At 35.8% G+C, this 15,159-nt stretch overlaps 1 protein-coding gene across 1 annotated transcript in view; it reads left to right on the forward strand.

Annotated features, from left to right (window-relative positions):
* Positions 1–15,159, forward strand: part of NEB (nebulin) — a 127,373-nt gene that overhangs the window by 84,941 nt on the left and 27,273 nt on the right. The window contains exons 96-111 of the mRNA XM_074910943.1: positions 369–473; positions 769–873; positions 1,392–1,496; positions 1,948–2,052; positions 3,479–3,583; positions 6,270–6,374; positions 6,553–6,660; positions 7,876–7,980; positions 8,629–8,733; positions 8,859–8,963; positions 9,536–9,640; positions 9,745–9,855; positions 10,371–10,481; positions 10,958–11,059; positions 11,181–11,279; positions 15,029–15,139. Of these exons, the coding sequence (XP_074767044.1) occupies positions 369–473; positions 769–873; positions 1,392–1,496; positions 1,948–2,052; positions 3,479–3,583; positions 6,270–6,374; positions 6,553–6,660; positions 7,876–7,980; positions 8,629–8,733; positions 8,859–8,963; positions 9,536–9,640; positions 9,745–9,855; positions 10,371–10,481; positions 10,958–11,059; positions 11,181–11,279; positions 15,029–15,139 (1,692 nt within the window). The remainder of the gene's footprint in view (positions 1–368; positions 474–768; positions 874–1,391; positions 1,497–1,947; positions 2,053–3,478; positions 3,584–6,269; positions 6,375–6,552; positions 6,661–7,875; positions 7,981–8,628; positions 8,734–8,858; positions 8,964–9,535; positions 9,641–9,744; positions 9,856–10,370; positions 10,482–10,957; positions 11,060–11,180; positions 11,280–15,028; positions 15,140–15,159) is intronic.

Here is a 15,159-nt window from a genome sequence, read left to right on the forward strand (position 1 = left end):
CCTTTCTTTAGATCAGGACATGGAAGAAGGGATAAGTAGTGGGGTTTTAGGCCCAAAGCGGTACTTTCATTGTTCTAGAAAGTAGTCCTGTGATATACAGATGTTTTTTCCTCAGCCTTCAGTCTGAAAGTGAATAGGATGAAATGGTGCCTTAGATAAACCAACTCCTTTTCTTTCTAATTTTCACCATAAGTCTCAGTCAAATTGCAATTGATTGTAGCCAGTTGCAGCCTCTTAAAACTCCTCAGGGCTTACATGAGGATGTTGGACAGCAACATATCCCTGGGTGTCGTTCCTAAGAGGTAGGAAATTTAACTAAAACAATTCCTGACAGATATATATTATTTATATGTTATTTTTCTTCCCAGCTGCGCTACAAAGAAACCTTTGAGAACACTAAGGGCAAATACCACACAGTGAAAGATGCTTTGGATATTGTCTATCATCGAAAGGTCACCGATGACATTAGCAGTGTATGTATACAACATTTTCATTCCTAACTAGTGAATGTCATTTAATAACTTAGAATATGCCATTTATGCTATTGTTCTATTTAAGTGTGTCAAATAATGAGAAAAATATGATCAGCGCTATTAATATTAGCTGCTTTCCTTCTCTGGAATATTATAGATTTGATTGCCTTTGTTACAAAGGTGAATGCAAGTTAATCTTATTTCCACTGGTTTAGTTCTGATGTTTCAGAAAAAGGAATGTCTAGAGTGTTCTGTTCTCAAATTGGTTTACTTCATTCTTCAACTTTCTTTGTAGGTGAAATATAAGGAAAATTATATGAGCCAGCTAGGAATCTGGAGATCGATCCCGGACCGTCCGGAGCATTTCCATCATCGCGCGGTCACGGATGCTGTCAGTGATGTGAGTTCAGATAGTTCCTGGATGTGAGAGGCTGAAAGTTATAAGTGGGTTTCCAAAATTAAAACCAAATCTTATTTCTTGAGAAAGGGAAGGCAGCTGAGATTTTTCAAGTGATTTACACTTCACCTGGCGGATCTGTAAAATGACAGAGCAAATCAGGTGGCTAAAATTGCAGCCCTTCTTTTGAAATCAACAGAACGTCTTGATTCATTTCAGCTCATTTGCTTAAGTTGTTAACACTATAACAACCTTTAAATTGTACCCATACAATAACCCCTTAATGGTACAAGAATGTATGTTTTTTAATTTACACAGGAACTCCAATAGCTAATGATAGATTATGTATGTGAATAATCTGAGTCCATCAGAGAAGTATGAGTAACCATAACTTATTTTATAATGGAGTAATAGTAGATGTAGCTCTGTTTGCTACACCTTGTATTAAGGTGCCATTTCAGCATTGATCAGCTACTACTTGGTGCTGCTTAAGACAGATTCCTTTTACTGCTTTTCTAAAGGTTAAATACAAGGAAGACTTATCATGGCTCAAAGGCACTGGCTGCTATGTGTGGGATACTCCAAGTTTTGTTCTGGCAGAGAAGAATAAGGTGCTCTACAGTGGGGTAAGTAAAACAGTCTGAATTGTTGCTAAATGTTTTTTTGATGTTTGCTTTTATTGTAGACAAATTTTTCACAGCAGTATCCAATTCTGACCTAGACGTTGATATGAATAACTCATGGTAGAACTTAATAAACTTTCTGTTCTTCTATAAAAGAGAGGCAAAATGGTCTTTTATTTAGCCCTTCTGTTCCTTGCAAAGCTATCAGCGCGGTAGTAATTTTTCTAGTGTCTTAAGTCTAGCTTTAAAGATCTGAAATTTGTTTTTTCTTGATGTGATATTTCCATCCTGCAAACTATTTTTTGTTTGATGATATGTTAAATGAACATATGCAATAATTCTACCATGGTTTTGCTGCAGGATGTTTGTAAAATAATATGTTTTCATTGCCTTACCCTTCTTTGGATTAACACTGGAATGTATTTTGGTTTTTGTTGTGTTTTTTTTTTCCCAGTGTAAATACAAGGAGATATTTGAGAAGACTAAGTCTCATTTTAAGTATGTAGCTGACTCTCCAATTAACAAGCACTTTAAATATGCAACTCAGCTGGTGGATGGGGTAAGTGTTAAAGATTTCTGTAGTCTCCTACTGAAGTGGTAAGTGTATAATATATTCAGGTGTAAAGATGTCTTAAGGTCAGACTAAAATCATGCAAGACAGGGGTGTTCTTACTGTCTGTCTGAGTATTAGGACAGGGTAGGTTTACAGTACCTAAAAAGTGAAATCCTGACCCCTTTTCCATTACTTTGTCACTGCAAAGAAACTTCTCCTTTGCGGACTGGTAGATAAATGCTAACTTTAGTAATGCTGCTTGCTTAGTAACACTGACTGTCGATGGTCATGTGAATCACAATTGCTTTCCTGAAACATTGAAAAAAAAAAAAAAACCACCAAACTTCATCAGTATTAGGAATTATGTCCAAAGTTACCACAGCTCTGTTTCGTTTCAGATATTTTGCCTTGAATTCTCCCACTCTACTACCTACTTTTTCTTACTTTTTCCTGCAGTGCTAAAGAAACAATAAACACAACATAGTAGCAAACGGGGTTAATGAATGGCCCCAGGTTTAAGATTAAAATCCCCAGTGGAGTTTCTAGGAGTGGTGCTGTACACCCACAGGACAAAACCCATTGAAAAGCACTGGGCTCTAGGTAATTCTCATCAGTTTAGAGCTGGCATACAACACCAGACTCTAAAGCTTTTCATTAAAGCAGCATACATTTAGACTCTTGCATCTTGGTGTTTTGTTCTTTTTCGCCAGACATTATGTTACATTGTTTACCTGTCAGTATTATCTCTTCTAGGTAAAAAAACCTGTTTCACAAGAGATACCATTCCAGTACCATCGCTATAATTTCGTACTCAATTTGATAAGCAGTGAACCAGAATTTGTTATGGGAGATTGTTAGTACTCAGTCTTCTCCTAGTGTGGTAGAGCAAATAAGGGAAAACTTAATATGAGAAAAATAAATGAGTAAAATTTTAGGAACAGAGACTACATGTCTTGAAATGAACTTGTCTAAATGTCATCTTTGATGTAAAGGATGTTTTTTTGTGATGAAGGATTAGAGTTTTTACTTACAAAATGTCTGGAGATAATATAAAGTTGTATTTTACCCTTGCATCTCATTGTGTACTCTTTGTAATTCAAATCAAGAATCTAGTTTCATACCAAGTTGCTTCTGCATTTACTTTTCATGAAGAAAGTAAGTTAGAAAATGGCTTATTGAAGACTGGCAGGGATAGAATATAGGCATCTTTAAACTGTAGATTAGGCCTTCCAGTGGAAATTTAGAAATGCGTTTACTATTTGGAAATATTTTCTGGTGGTGTTTTTTTAATATATTTTTCTCTTTTGGATATGAACTTCAATCCCAGCCTTGTAATAGTCCATGTAAAGAGATTTCAATGGTTAGAACTATGAACTATTTGTGTCTTCACTCTCTTTTGATTTATTACACTGTATTATGCTATTCTGAGCAGAAGTTATATAAAGCTGCCTATGAGAAGCTCAAAGACAAGTACAGCGTTATTGTGGATGATCCTCGGAACCTCCTGGCCAAGTGGGGGACTGTTCTGAGCAGTCAGGTACTGTAGGAGCACGGGCTGGTGCTGACAGAAAGTGTCTGCTTCTCTCATAGCTGCTCTGTCTGTGTGGAGTGTCTGTAGCTGGTGGTATCACAGGTTTCAGCTGTGATGATGTGATGGTTTAGTTCTGCCACCCATCAGAGTCTTTATTTTGCCACCCAAAAAGAATTAGGATTTTTTGAGTGAGCTAATCTCTGCTGTATGTACTTTCATGTAGTGTGCATCAACTGACATCAGAAATCTAATGCCTCTTGAAGTCGTTGGAGAGGTTTTAAAAAATGCATGTTTTATCATGCATTTATTTTTTATTACCTCTTTTTTGATGATCTTTACATACGTTATCTTCTTACTCATTTCTCAAACAACAGTGACATATATAACTTTTGAGTGCCCTCACCTTAATCTATAATTTACTCCTGTCTCCCAGAAAATATTTTTGCAATTTCCATAATAGGATAGTATGCAAATCTTTTAATATATACTCTTGACATTTAATTATATAGATGTAGGTTGTATGCCCATCTGAATGAATACATATAGTACACACCTAAATCTCTCCACTCTCAGAGTGTCTGGGATCTAGAGCTGTGTTGTTGTGGTGTTCACAGAGCTCTTCTGTGCTTTGTTGCCATTTGCATGAAGAGAAAAAATATAAATCCTTTGCCAAGATGCTCCTGCAACATGGATGTAATGAAATTCTGAGGCCAGGTATGCTGACAGCACTCTACAACACATACTTATGGAGCCAAATAATAGGAAGAACTGCTGCTGTAGGGCACATTAGATAAATTCAGCTGCTTGGACTTCTAATATTTAATGATTGGGAGTTCTCTACATTTCGGAGGATGTCAGACTCAAGAGTTTTGTCAAGGTGCTTAATGCTGGCTATGAGAAAATATTTTTGAAAACAGAATATCTGAAACAAATATTTACTGTAACTTTGACTTCACTCAGCTCAGGCTGATCTTGCCTCCTTTTCTCCTTTCATTACAAGTAAGTGTTATATTTATTTCTGTATAGTATTTTACATGCTTTCACATAAAGAGTGATTTTCCATACATCTAAGACACTGTATATTAGCCCTTCCTGATATCTTCCTAACCAAATCCTCATTCTGCCACCATTTCTTGGGCTGACCACCCCTCATAACACAAGTCCCTTAATTCAGTATGCACATGATGGAGTAATTTGTGAGTGGATTACAATGTTTATCTACCACTCTGCCAGAGAATGGTGTCAGATTGTGCTGAGACACAGAACAGAGTCATGTCTCATTTGTGAGTGCTCTTAGAAATGGTATAGGTGCACAGATCTGTAGTAAATCATGTTTTTACCAATTTCTTTCACTACTTAAGCAAGGCTAGCAAGGCAGTCCTCCTGCAGTCATATAATACATGGTAGGAAAAAAAATACTCTTTCCTTTTGCCAGTTCTAATAAGAATCAGAAAGTAGGAAGTAAGTAGGATTCATCTATTTGTTCATGCAGAACAAAGAGCCTAACACATTTATATTTCTGATGATGTAAAAGAAAGCCCATAATGACTCTGATATTATTGTGAAAAATTTATTTTCCATATTCTACCTTCTGGATTCCAACATATACATTTTGGTTGTACCAGTTGGGTGAAAATGTGGCTTATTAAATAACTGATACATATTTATTTCTGCTCTGAAATCACTGTTGTTAGCAGTAACTTTACTCTTTTCAGTGGCAAAAATGATTCCTGATAGGGCCAGGTAACATTTGAATTATAAACTGGAAATGCAACAGCAGAAAAAACAATTACATGAGAGGGAGAGGGGCATTCTTCTTTGTTACTATTAGTTACAGTTAATAAAACTCTTCAGTAATAGGGTACTAAAGGTCTTTATTTAGACATTTTTGTTCATTTTTTCTGTGGATTTCTGTTATCTCATTACAAGCTCCTTGGCAGGTAAGTTTGAGTCTGAAGAAAAAGCACTCTGCCTAACCCGCATGGTCACCTGAGTTGACTTCATGTTATGATTTGTTGCTTGTATATAAATTTATGTTTTGTCTGTCATAGTCTTGTTTCAAAAGCATGTTTTTATTTCCTCATACAAGATACAGCATGAAAGTTCTTTTTTAAAAACGTGTTGTAACCTCTTCCACCTGCCCTCAGGCTTGTCTACAATGAGTTATCATTCATGGGGTACAGCCTGTTCTCGCTGAATTCTGTGAAAACAGCTTTAGAGTCCTAAGAAGGGCAAGACGATATTTAAAAAAGAAATTATCAAGATACAAATTCTGCTATCAAAGCCTTTCAAATAGGCTGGCATTATGTTGTATTCACTGGCTGTTTTTTTCTTCTGCTGTGTAATGATCTTCTATGTTTCTCTTAATTTGATGAATATTTAAAAATGAGATATCATCCACTTATGAATTTGACAAGTCCCTGATCTGCTGAGATTGGGTTTTTTTAGCTCAGTCTTGGAGACTTAGCATAGAAGTGAAGCTTTTACACTCAGTGAAATAAATGTAAAATTAATCACACAAATAGATGGGCATCCTCTCAGACAAATAATGGGTTTGCAAAATTTAGCTCATTTAGCTTTCATAGCAAAATCCTTCCACCAAAGCCAATTTTACGTGTGAATATAAACATAGCTCCTGAAGATGTTTTGTCTTAGTTTGTGTGGGTAACATACACTCTTTCCCAATCACCAGGTTGAATATAAAAAGGAGTATGAAAAGAAGAAGGACAAGTATACTACGATTGTGGATACTCCAGAACACTTAAGGACTACAAAAGTCAACAAACAGATTAGTGATGTAAGTGTGGTCACTCTCTTTGAAGCATATTCCTTGTCTGAATTCTGACCTTTGGAGTGTGATAATTAACAATAGGGCATTTCCAGTAGTCCAGTATAAAATGGTCCTCACCTTGATTTTTTTCCAATTGACACCAAGAATGCCGAGAAATAATATATTCTACGATTTGTATCTTCAGATTATTTACAAGTTGGAATATAACAAAGCAAAGCCTAGAGGCTACACCACAATCCATGACACACCGATGTTATTGCATGTGCGCAAGGTCAAGGACAGAATAAGTGATGTAAGTAAATCAGCCCGTTTGTGGTATCAAAAAGACACATAATTAACTTTTTACTTTGAGATGCAATACATTTAACCCAAATGTACCACTGTCATTAAAAAATAGCTTCTTGTTAGAGTGTTTTGGTTTTGTTTGAATGTAAAACTCCCTGTGTACTTAATGCTTTTTTAAAAAACACTCTTTAATAGAGTATGAAGGTATTCAGGAAGCTTTTTTGTGTAACGTTCTTCTGTACCTCTTGGAACGTTTTTGTTGGGGTAGAGTAACCCTCATTAGTAATAAAAGCTGTGAGGTGGAACTGGTATTTAATTAAAGCATAGGTTTGGGGAGGTTTTTTCTGGGTTTCCTTCCCCTATTGACTATGGCTTTTGTGGAGCCTTGAATAAGGTACTTAATACATTACTGTGTTTATTTATTTTTTTTCTATGGATATTGTGAATATGTAAGGTAAATATTCTGATCTAAAATATGTGTTTTGATTATGGGGCAGTGGAAGGCTGAAAAGGAGAGAGAGAAAGGAAGATGAAGTGGATAGAATAATATCATAGGATTTGGTAGTCCTGGTCCTAACTCCTCTTCTTCCCCTAGGCTTTCTGTCTGTTGTTCTTTAGATATCCATAAATAAAATGAGGATACTAGCACTTCTGTAACTCAGTATAGTACTGTGAGAATAAGTAGCGTGAAAGTCATTCAGATGCTACGTGGCTTATCTATACAATGAGTAAGTAAATCTAGGAGGAAAAACTAATGTGGATCATTAAGAGACAAAGATGTTTGAAAGCGATCTGTGAATTGAAATACATTTTTTCCGTATCAGACTGAGCACTGAATTTCAGATTCTATAAAGGCATTTTCAGACAGCTGTGCATGTGGCCTGTCAGACGATAAGTTTCTTTCAAGCATTTCTATTAGGTGCAAAAAACTAGAAACAGGCAGAATTACTTTTGATGTGCAGAGTTTGTTAAATCTTAGTCTGTGCTTCGTGGTGAGTTATATCTGCTACATTTTCTATTTAAAGAGGACTGCTGCTGAAAAGGACCCTTTTTTCAGGCAGATGGGTGATACCGAGTTGTACTGATTCAAATTAGTTTTCTTCTGTTAAGATTTTATCTTGACAGGAGCAGTTTTTAATACTGTGTTTTTCATATTTTGATGCTTTTCTTGTTGACAATTGTATTATCTTTGAAAAAATTTTTTATGTTTGTTTTTCTTTAGCTGAAATACAAAGAAGTGTATGAGAGGAATAAATCTCACTGCAATGTCATAGCAGATTCAGTTCATATTAAGACTCCAAGGCATGCTTACAAGCTAAACAGCAACGTGAGTTCAGTTTTATTAATACTTTAATTTTATTATGGATAGTGTTTGTCACTGGGATTGGAGACCATGAGAAATTATTTTCAGTTCTATTAAATTTTTTTTATCTTGGACATTGCTTCTAACTCTTACACTGCTTGAATAAAATATATTTTAATTTATTTCATCTTAAATACTCACTCTTGCAAGTTATCCTTGAGATCCTTGTATGTCACACATCTACTTGTTCTTCTAGTCCCCCTCTGTTTTCCTGAGACACATATAACTGTCCCAGAATATCATCTGTGATGATGTTCTTGTAGACAAAGTAAGCGCTTCATGGGAAGCTCTCCTGTATTTTCTATTATTGGTGGTCTGACATCCACTTCAGTAGGCAAGGAACTGAAATCAATCACCTTCTTCAAAGTCATGACATATTTTCAGTCATTCATATTCTTTTCTCCACCTAGTAGTGGAAAAACTAGAGTCAAGGGACTCCCACTAGGTTGTACAGGATTCAGAGGAAAGCCCTATTCTAATATAAATGCACTTTCTTACCTCTTCTCTCTTTAAGTGGTACAGACCAAAAGAGAATTTGCATTTCTATGAATGTCATGTGCGAAATACACAACTTCCAATTAACTTCTTGTTTTCTTGTTTCACTATAAACAGCTGGATTATAAGAAAAAATATGAAGCAGCCAAGGCTCATTGGCACTGGATTGCTGATAGGCCTGACTTTATTCAAGCAGCCAAGTCGTCTCTGCAACAGAGTGATGTAAGAAAACCAGAACAGACTGATTACTCCCTTTCACCCCATCTCTCATGGTCAGAATAAAAATTTTAAAAAAGCATAGAAGATTTGAGACTCTCTTCTTCTATCTTTTTTTTTTCTTCCTGCAGTATGAATACAAACTGGACCGGGAATTCCTAAAGGGATGCAAACTCTCTGTCACAGATGATAAAAACACAGTATTGGCCTTAAATAATGCCATCTTGGCGAGTGATGTAAGTACTTAAACACTCACTTTTTTTATTCTACTAGAACTTACTACATAGACAAATGGAAATGTGATTGGATTAAGAATGCAGCTTTGAAAAGTTGTTCTCAGTCTCACTTCATTATTTGATTTGTCTTGTTCATTTCATTAACAAATTGCCAAAATCTGAATAAATTTGGTCTTGTAAATGTCACTGGCCTAGTTAGTGAATTAAATAAATATTCAAGGTTAACATTGCCTGAACACCCTAGACTTTTCATATATCTCTGCATGCCTGGTATTGAAATGAAAATATTATCGGGAGAAAACAATGAAAAAGCTGCAGGTATAACTTGTGCATAACACAGAATATCTTTAATAATTGCTAACAATATATTAATATTCGAGATATTAATAAAATTCCAAGTCAGAGCTATAGAAATATGTAGACTGGAATTAATTTATCTTGGAAAACATCAAAATATGGGCTATTCTGCAAACTTTTGCACTAACAAGCAGGTACAACTATAGTAATTTCTTTTTAAATTGCCACAAGACAAGACACACATTGCTTAAAATGATATCTTTTCTTCCTGCTAGATAAAATACAAAGAGAAGCACAACAAAGCTCGAGGAACGTACCATGTTGTTCCGGATACACCTCAGATCCTCCTGGCTAAGAATGTCAGCTCTCTTGTATCTGAGGTAAAACATCGGAGAGTTATTTGTTCATTTTAAGTTCATTCTTTTAATCTGGGGGATGGGGCTTACACTGCTGTTTTTCACCTACTTTTATTCTGTGCTTTCAGAACAAATACAAAGAACATAGCAAGAAGCAGCTTCCACATGGGTCTTATACAACCCTGCCAGAGACACGAGACACTGCTCATGTGAAAGAGGTGACCAAGAATGTCAGTGAAGTAAGTAACCAGTGTGATACCATTTTAGAGTGAGATTATTACCTGCTGCCTATAACTGATTAGACTGTTGCATGCTTTAGAACACATGCAACACATTTAGAATCTCATTGAAAAATACCCAAGGAGTCAGAAAAGGTTCATTGTTACCAGAATGAGACCTTAACAGAGAGCTAACACACATCAGGAATCTGTTGAAATACTCTTTAGGAAAGTGACAGGCTGGAGTGCTAACAGGTACCCTTAATTCAGATTTTATTTTTGATAGATCACAATTTAAACACAAATCAGTATCTCCCAATAGCAAGCTTTTGTAATCTAAAGTGCAAATTATGACAAACAAGCTGGAAACCAAACCAAATTATGACAAACGAGCTGGAAACCAAACAGTTCTGAGACTGAGGAGACTGCATTTTATCTGTCTTAACAGTTTCTAGTGAGCTTATTTCCAAGTTTCAGTAGCATTTACCTCTATGTGAAATTAAAAAATCACACATGGCCCTTTTTGCTCTTAACAGACAAACTATAAAAAGAAGTTCGTGAAGGAGAAAGGCAAGTCTAATTATTCTATCATGCTGGAGCCTCCCGAAGTGAAACATGCCATGGAAGTTGCTAAAAAACAGAGTACAGTAAGTTTGTCTTGTCTTTTTATGAATTAGGTAGCTTGTTTAAGCAAATTCTGTCAAAGTCAGCTGGCAAAAGCAAAAGTTCACATATTTCTGCATTTCGTCCCAGCCTCCTTGTTCAGGTGTAATTCTGAAAGACAAAGGTGCAAAGATTTACAAATGTTAAATTGCACCGAAATGAAGGATTTCTTTGAAAGTCATATTTCTACTTAATCACGTGGTAGGATTTAAAATAATCTAGGTCAAATTAGATTAATACTTTTTTTTTTTTCATTCCTTCCAATACAGACAGAATTTCAAACGCTTATTTCTTCATTTGTAAACAACTTGCAAAAATGGATTCCCAAATCTATTCCTTGTGAAATTATTTTTAAAAAAACACCATACTCTTTCCCAACAACATTGCTATGTTGTTATTAGGTATATGCCTCATGAACAAACCTCATTAATTTTTTTCCCTGTGTATCATCACGGATTAGATTGAATACAAGAAAGATGCCAAGTCAAAGCTCCACTACACACCTATAGCAGATCGACCAGATATTAAGAAAGCAACTCAAGCTGCCAAGTTAATTAGTGATGTAAGTGTTTAAGTCTTCTGTATAATTCTTTAGCAGTAATTTTACTATTAAAAATAGCATCAGTAAAATAATTAAAAGGGAAGTCATCACTACTAAACTATACTTTTTTTTTCTTTGTAAGATTGAATACAAAAAGCGTGGAGAAGCTGGCATTGGCGTAACCATGCTGGGACGTCCAGATATTGAACTGGCAAAGGAGGTGTCCAAACTAACTAGCCAGGTAATATTAAAAAGTTGGTAAAACTTTGAAGTAGTGAGAGAAAAGAGATATGCTATTAACTTACAGACTAATATTATAACTGTTTCTAGATGAGGGAATAAGGGAATATTTCAAAAGGAGTGTGTTAAAGTAGAAATTAAATCCCAGACCAAGGTATTTCTTTGTTAAATAAACTTTTCTACTTACTTGCTAAATGCAAGTAGTTGAGATCTCCTTAAAATGAAAGTGTGTCAAGATCTTCTAAATACTAAGGCTGGTATTAGCCATGGTCTCTTTTTTTAGATTTCTGGGTACTGGCTTTAAAAGAAGCAGCCTTTTACCTGACTCTTATTATCCATCCTTTACGAGGTGGACATTCGGTTTCTTTCAGCCACTTTCTTTCTCCTTTGTGCCTTTAAAAGAATCTTCTGTTTTGAAGTTAATGTCATATTAATAGAAGCTTGCTTACTTTTATACAATGGTCACGTTCTCTGATCAGTCTGAAGCACATACTTGCTATTTTCTATGACAATTTTTTCCACCAGGACCTCAGTTCAACTTGGTTCTTTCTCACCACTTCATGCTTTAATCCTGTAATTGTCTGCATTTCTGATCTTGCTTTCTTGCTACGCATTGTAGGCAGAATACCTCAAACGTCATATGAGAGGGCATGGAGCTGCATCTTATGATACCCCATGGATGAGAACCTTTAAGAAAGCTAATATGCTAAGTAGTCATGTAAGATAATTTTAAGTGACACATCTGGGAATGCCATTTTTATGCATCTGTCTCTTGCTTGCGTATCATCTTACAATTCCAAGCTGTTAAAGGGTTTATGATGCACCAGCTGCACTGGATCTTCTTGTGTCAAAGGTGTTGAATGTAGCAAAAATTGTGAGCTGATGTGACCTTCTTTTTTTTCCTCTGGAAAGGCAGTGCATGGGAATTCTGGGGAGGGGAATTTGTCTGTTTCAGAAACACCACATGAAGCTTGAAACGTTATTATGCCTTTTATAATGGTTTTGGAACTTCCAGTGTTTTTAATGGAAGTACCTGATGCACTCATGCAATGGGAGAACTTGCATTGTTCACTCAAAACCCCTAAAAACAAACATATAAGCTTGAGTTGGTTTTCCTGAAACTGTGCAAAAATTGGAAATACATGTGTATGACAAACCCAAAGAAAGGTGCTGGTAATTTTCAATGAACAGTCATAACATATTCTTAACATTCACACTAAGACTTCATTTTAACTATTCAAACTTCATTTAAACTTCATTCAAACTATTCTGTTTCTGTGGTGCTGGAATGGCATAATGGAAGCACAGCATATGAATGAATCGGCTCCAGAGCCTCTGAGAAGTGTACCCTGTAGTTTCTTATATTTCTTTGCCATCTCAAAATCTTTGGGAAGTAGAAGAACGATGGCAGCACAGCAGCTATTGAAGTGGCAGCAGACAGATCTGTGCCATTGCAGTTTTACACATGTATTTCCAAGTGAAGAAAAGGGGAATTATGAATTTTCCATGTCTAGCCAAAACTGCTGCACGTAACCGTCGCATGTTTGAATGTCAGCCACTGTGTGTGTCAGGAAGACCAAGAATCTTTTCAGTAGAGCCAAGGATCTTAAACTGAACTACAAGAATAAAGAAGAAATTATGTCTATTCCCATTCAGTGATAATGAGATCCTCCTTCTCCATGCTTTTGCTACAGTGCTGGTCAGTTCTCCTCTTAGTCTTACATGCTTTGATGAGATTATTTTAGCTCTGAGAAAACAGTAACTATTGTAGAGGCAGTAAGAGAGCAAAGAATAATTGCCATAATCTTTAACTTTCATTTGTCTCTTAGGCATTTCTTCTCATAAACTTCTTTATGTCCTGTTTGTTTATCCATTTGCCTTTTTTAGTTGGATTTCATCTGCCTGTCTGGCATGCTTGCTTTTAATTTTGCATCCATTTTTCCAGTAATGTTTCTTCTGGGCTTAAAAAAAGTCAACTCTTTGGCATGATGGTCTGATCTTGATTATATGCTGCATAGCTTGCAAAATGTAATGGATTCTGGTATACTTCTGCTTGGTTTTAAATTTTGGGAGGTCAGAACCAATACTGATGCCTTTATGTCAAAAATGTTAATAGTCTTTGTTTGCTTACAGCAGCTATATACGTTGTGGATTTGCCTGTTTCCCTGTGTGTTTAATCTGAATGTTGGCATATTTTGCAGTGAACCATGCATGAACCTTGTAGTGCTATACGGACAAGAATATGACAATGAGTTCAAAGTGTAAAATGCGGTTGTGGAATGTGATTTAATTCTGCATTCATTCATCTTTCTTTTTTTACTAATATAAAATTATTTGTTTCTGTAATTGTGGAAAAAAAAAAAAAAACCTCTAGCATGGGTCAGCTGTTCCTCAACGTAGTTATCAGTTCTTCAGTACTTTATTTCTTTCATTTCAATTTTCACATAAATATTGCTTGGGAGATCGGGGGTTTTTTTCTCAAGAACCATTAATCCTTTTTCCTCATCAGCCAGATTCCTATATTTTCTGCATGCTTTTTATAAGTATTATCTTGGTCTTGAACAAGATAAGTTCTTTCAGAAAGACTGATGATGGTCGTTCAGTTCTTGTTCTTTAGACCAGGGATGGGGTCATTTTAGTATTTAATATAACATATCTCCAAGGAAATGTGGATTGGTAAACAGAAAGAAATATTGCCTCACTTCTTTTCTAGAGTAGGCAGAATACTACTACAGGGAAGACATGACAAATCCTCAGAATTTTTCTACCGATATTTACTGTAATGGTGAGAAGTGTACCTACGAACTCTGGGATCCATTTAAATAAGCCAGAACTTAATCTTTAATACTTTGAGTTTTTCTTGCACTCTTCAGTAACTCTTCTGAAAGAATTTTATGCGTCTCTGATATCAAAGTAATAAACCCAAAATATTCCTAACGGAACCATCCCTTTTGTAGGTTTACAGGAAATAGTGAGGAATTAGCCTTTAGTGGCTCCTGCAGCCCTGGGATGGGACAAGTCATGACAAATGAAGGACTTGCCCTTATTTAGGTCATTACCAAAACTGTCATTCCTGTTAACATTTCTGGGCCTCCAGCCTAGGTCTGCTGGGTTATTATGGTTTATCTTGCTGATGCTAATGTGGTTTGGAAGTGTTACTAAGCCTCCTGCATAATCTAATTCCTAGTAATTAATTGTATCACTGTTCTGTTTGTGACCATTAGCATTCTTCTTCATCTGTGATTTATACAGAACACAATATATATAAAAGTATTTAATGTATTCCCATTTTCGGTGCTTGTATGTCTTGAGGTAGTTTTTCAAGCTCTTATTTCTCCAAGAAGCACGTAAAAAGTTCTTCTAAATACTCTTTATACTTGTGTCAGTCTCTTTGTGAAATAGGGTGTCTTTTCTCTGTGCACAGTTCCCATCAAGTGAAAAATTCTCCATCTCCAGGGGTCAGAATTCAGCTGTGTCATAATTCTCTTGACGATGTCTTTTTACAATGAGGAGATGCAACCTGTGCACCGAATGAGAAATTGCAAGTGGTATTTTGTAAATACAGATGTAGATTTTCTTTCCATGTCAGGTCATCTTTAAAATAGCCTCTCTTCCAGTGGATGCCTTCAAGCTACTACATTGTTGTTGTTGCTCTTACCGTCAGCATTGAAATAGGGTCTCTTTGCCTTCTGCAGCCAAACAAGTGAGTACTCAAGAACAGTTGTAATACCTGGTTCTTTCTTAATTTAGGTGAAATACAAGGAGAATTTTTCCAAAGAGATGGGTAAAAAGCCAAAGTACGACTTAAAGGAAGCTAAAATCTACAAGACCATGAAAGATGCTCACAACATGGCTAGTGAGGTATGTTTACTTACCGTTTC

The sequence above is a fragment of the Athene noctua genome, chromosome 7 (genome assembly GCF_965140245.1).
Source record: "Athene noctua chromosome 7, bAthNoc1.hap1.1, whole genome shotgun sequence".
NCBI lineage: Eukaryota > Metazoa > Chordata > Aves > Strigiformes > Strigidae > Athene > Athene noctua.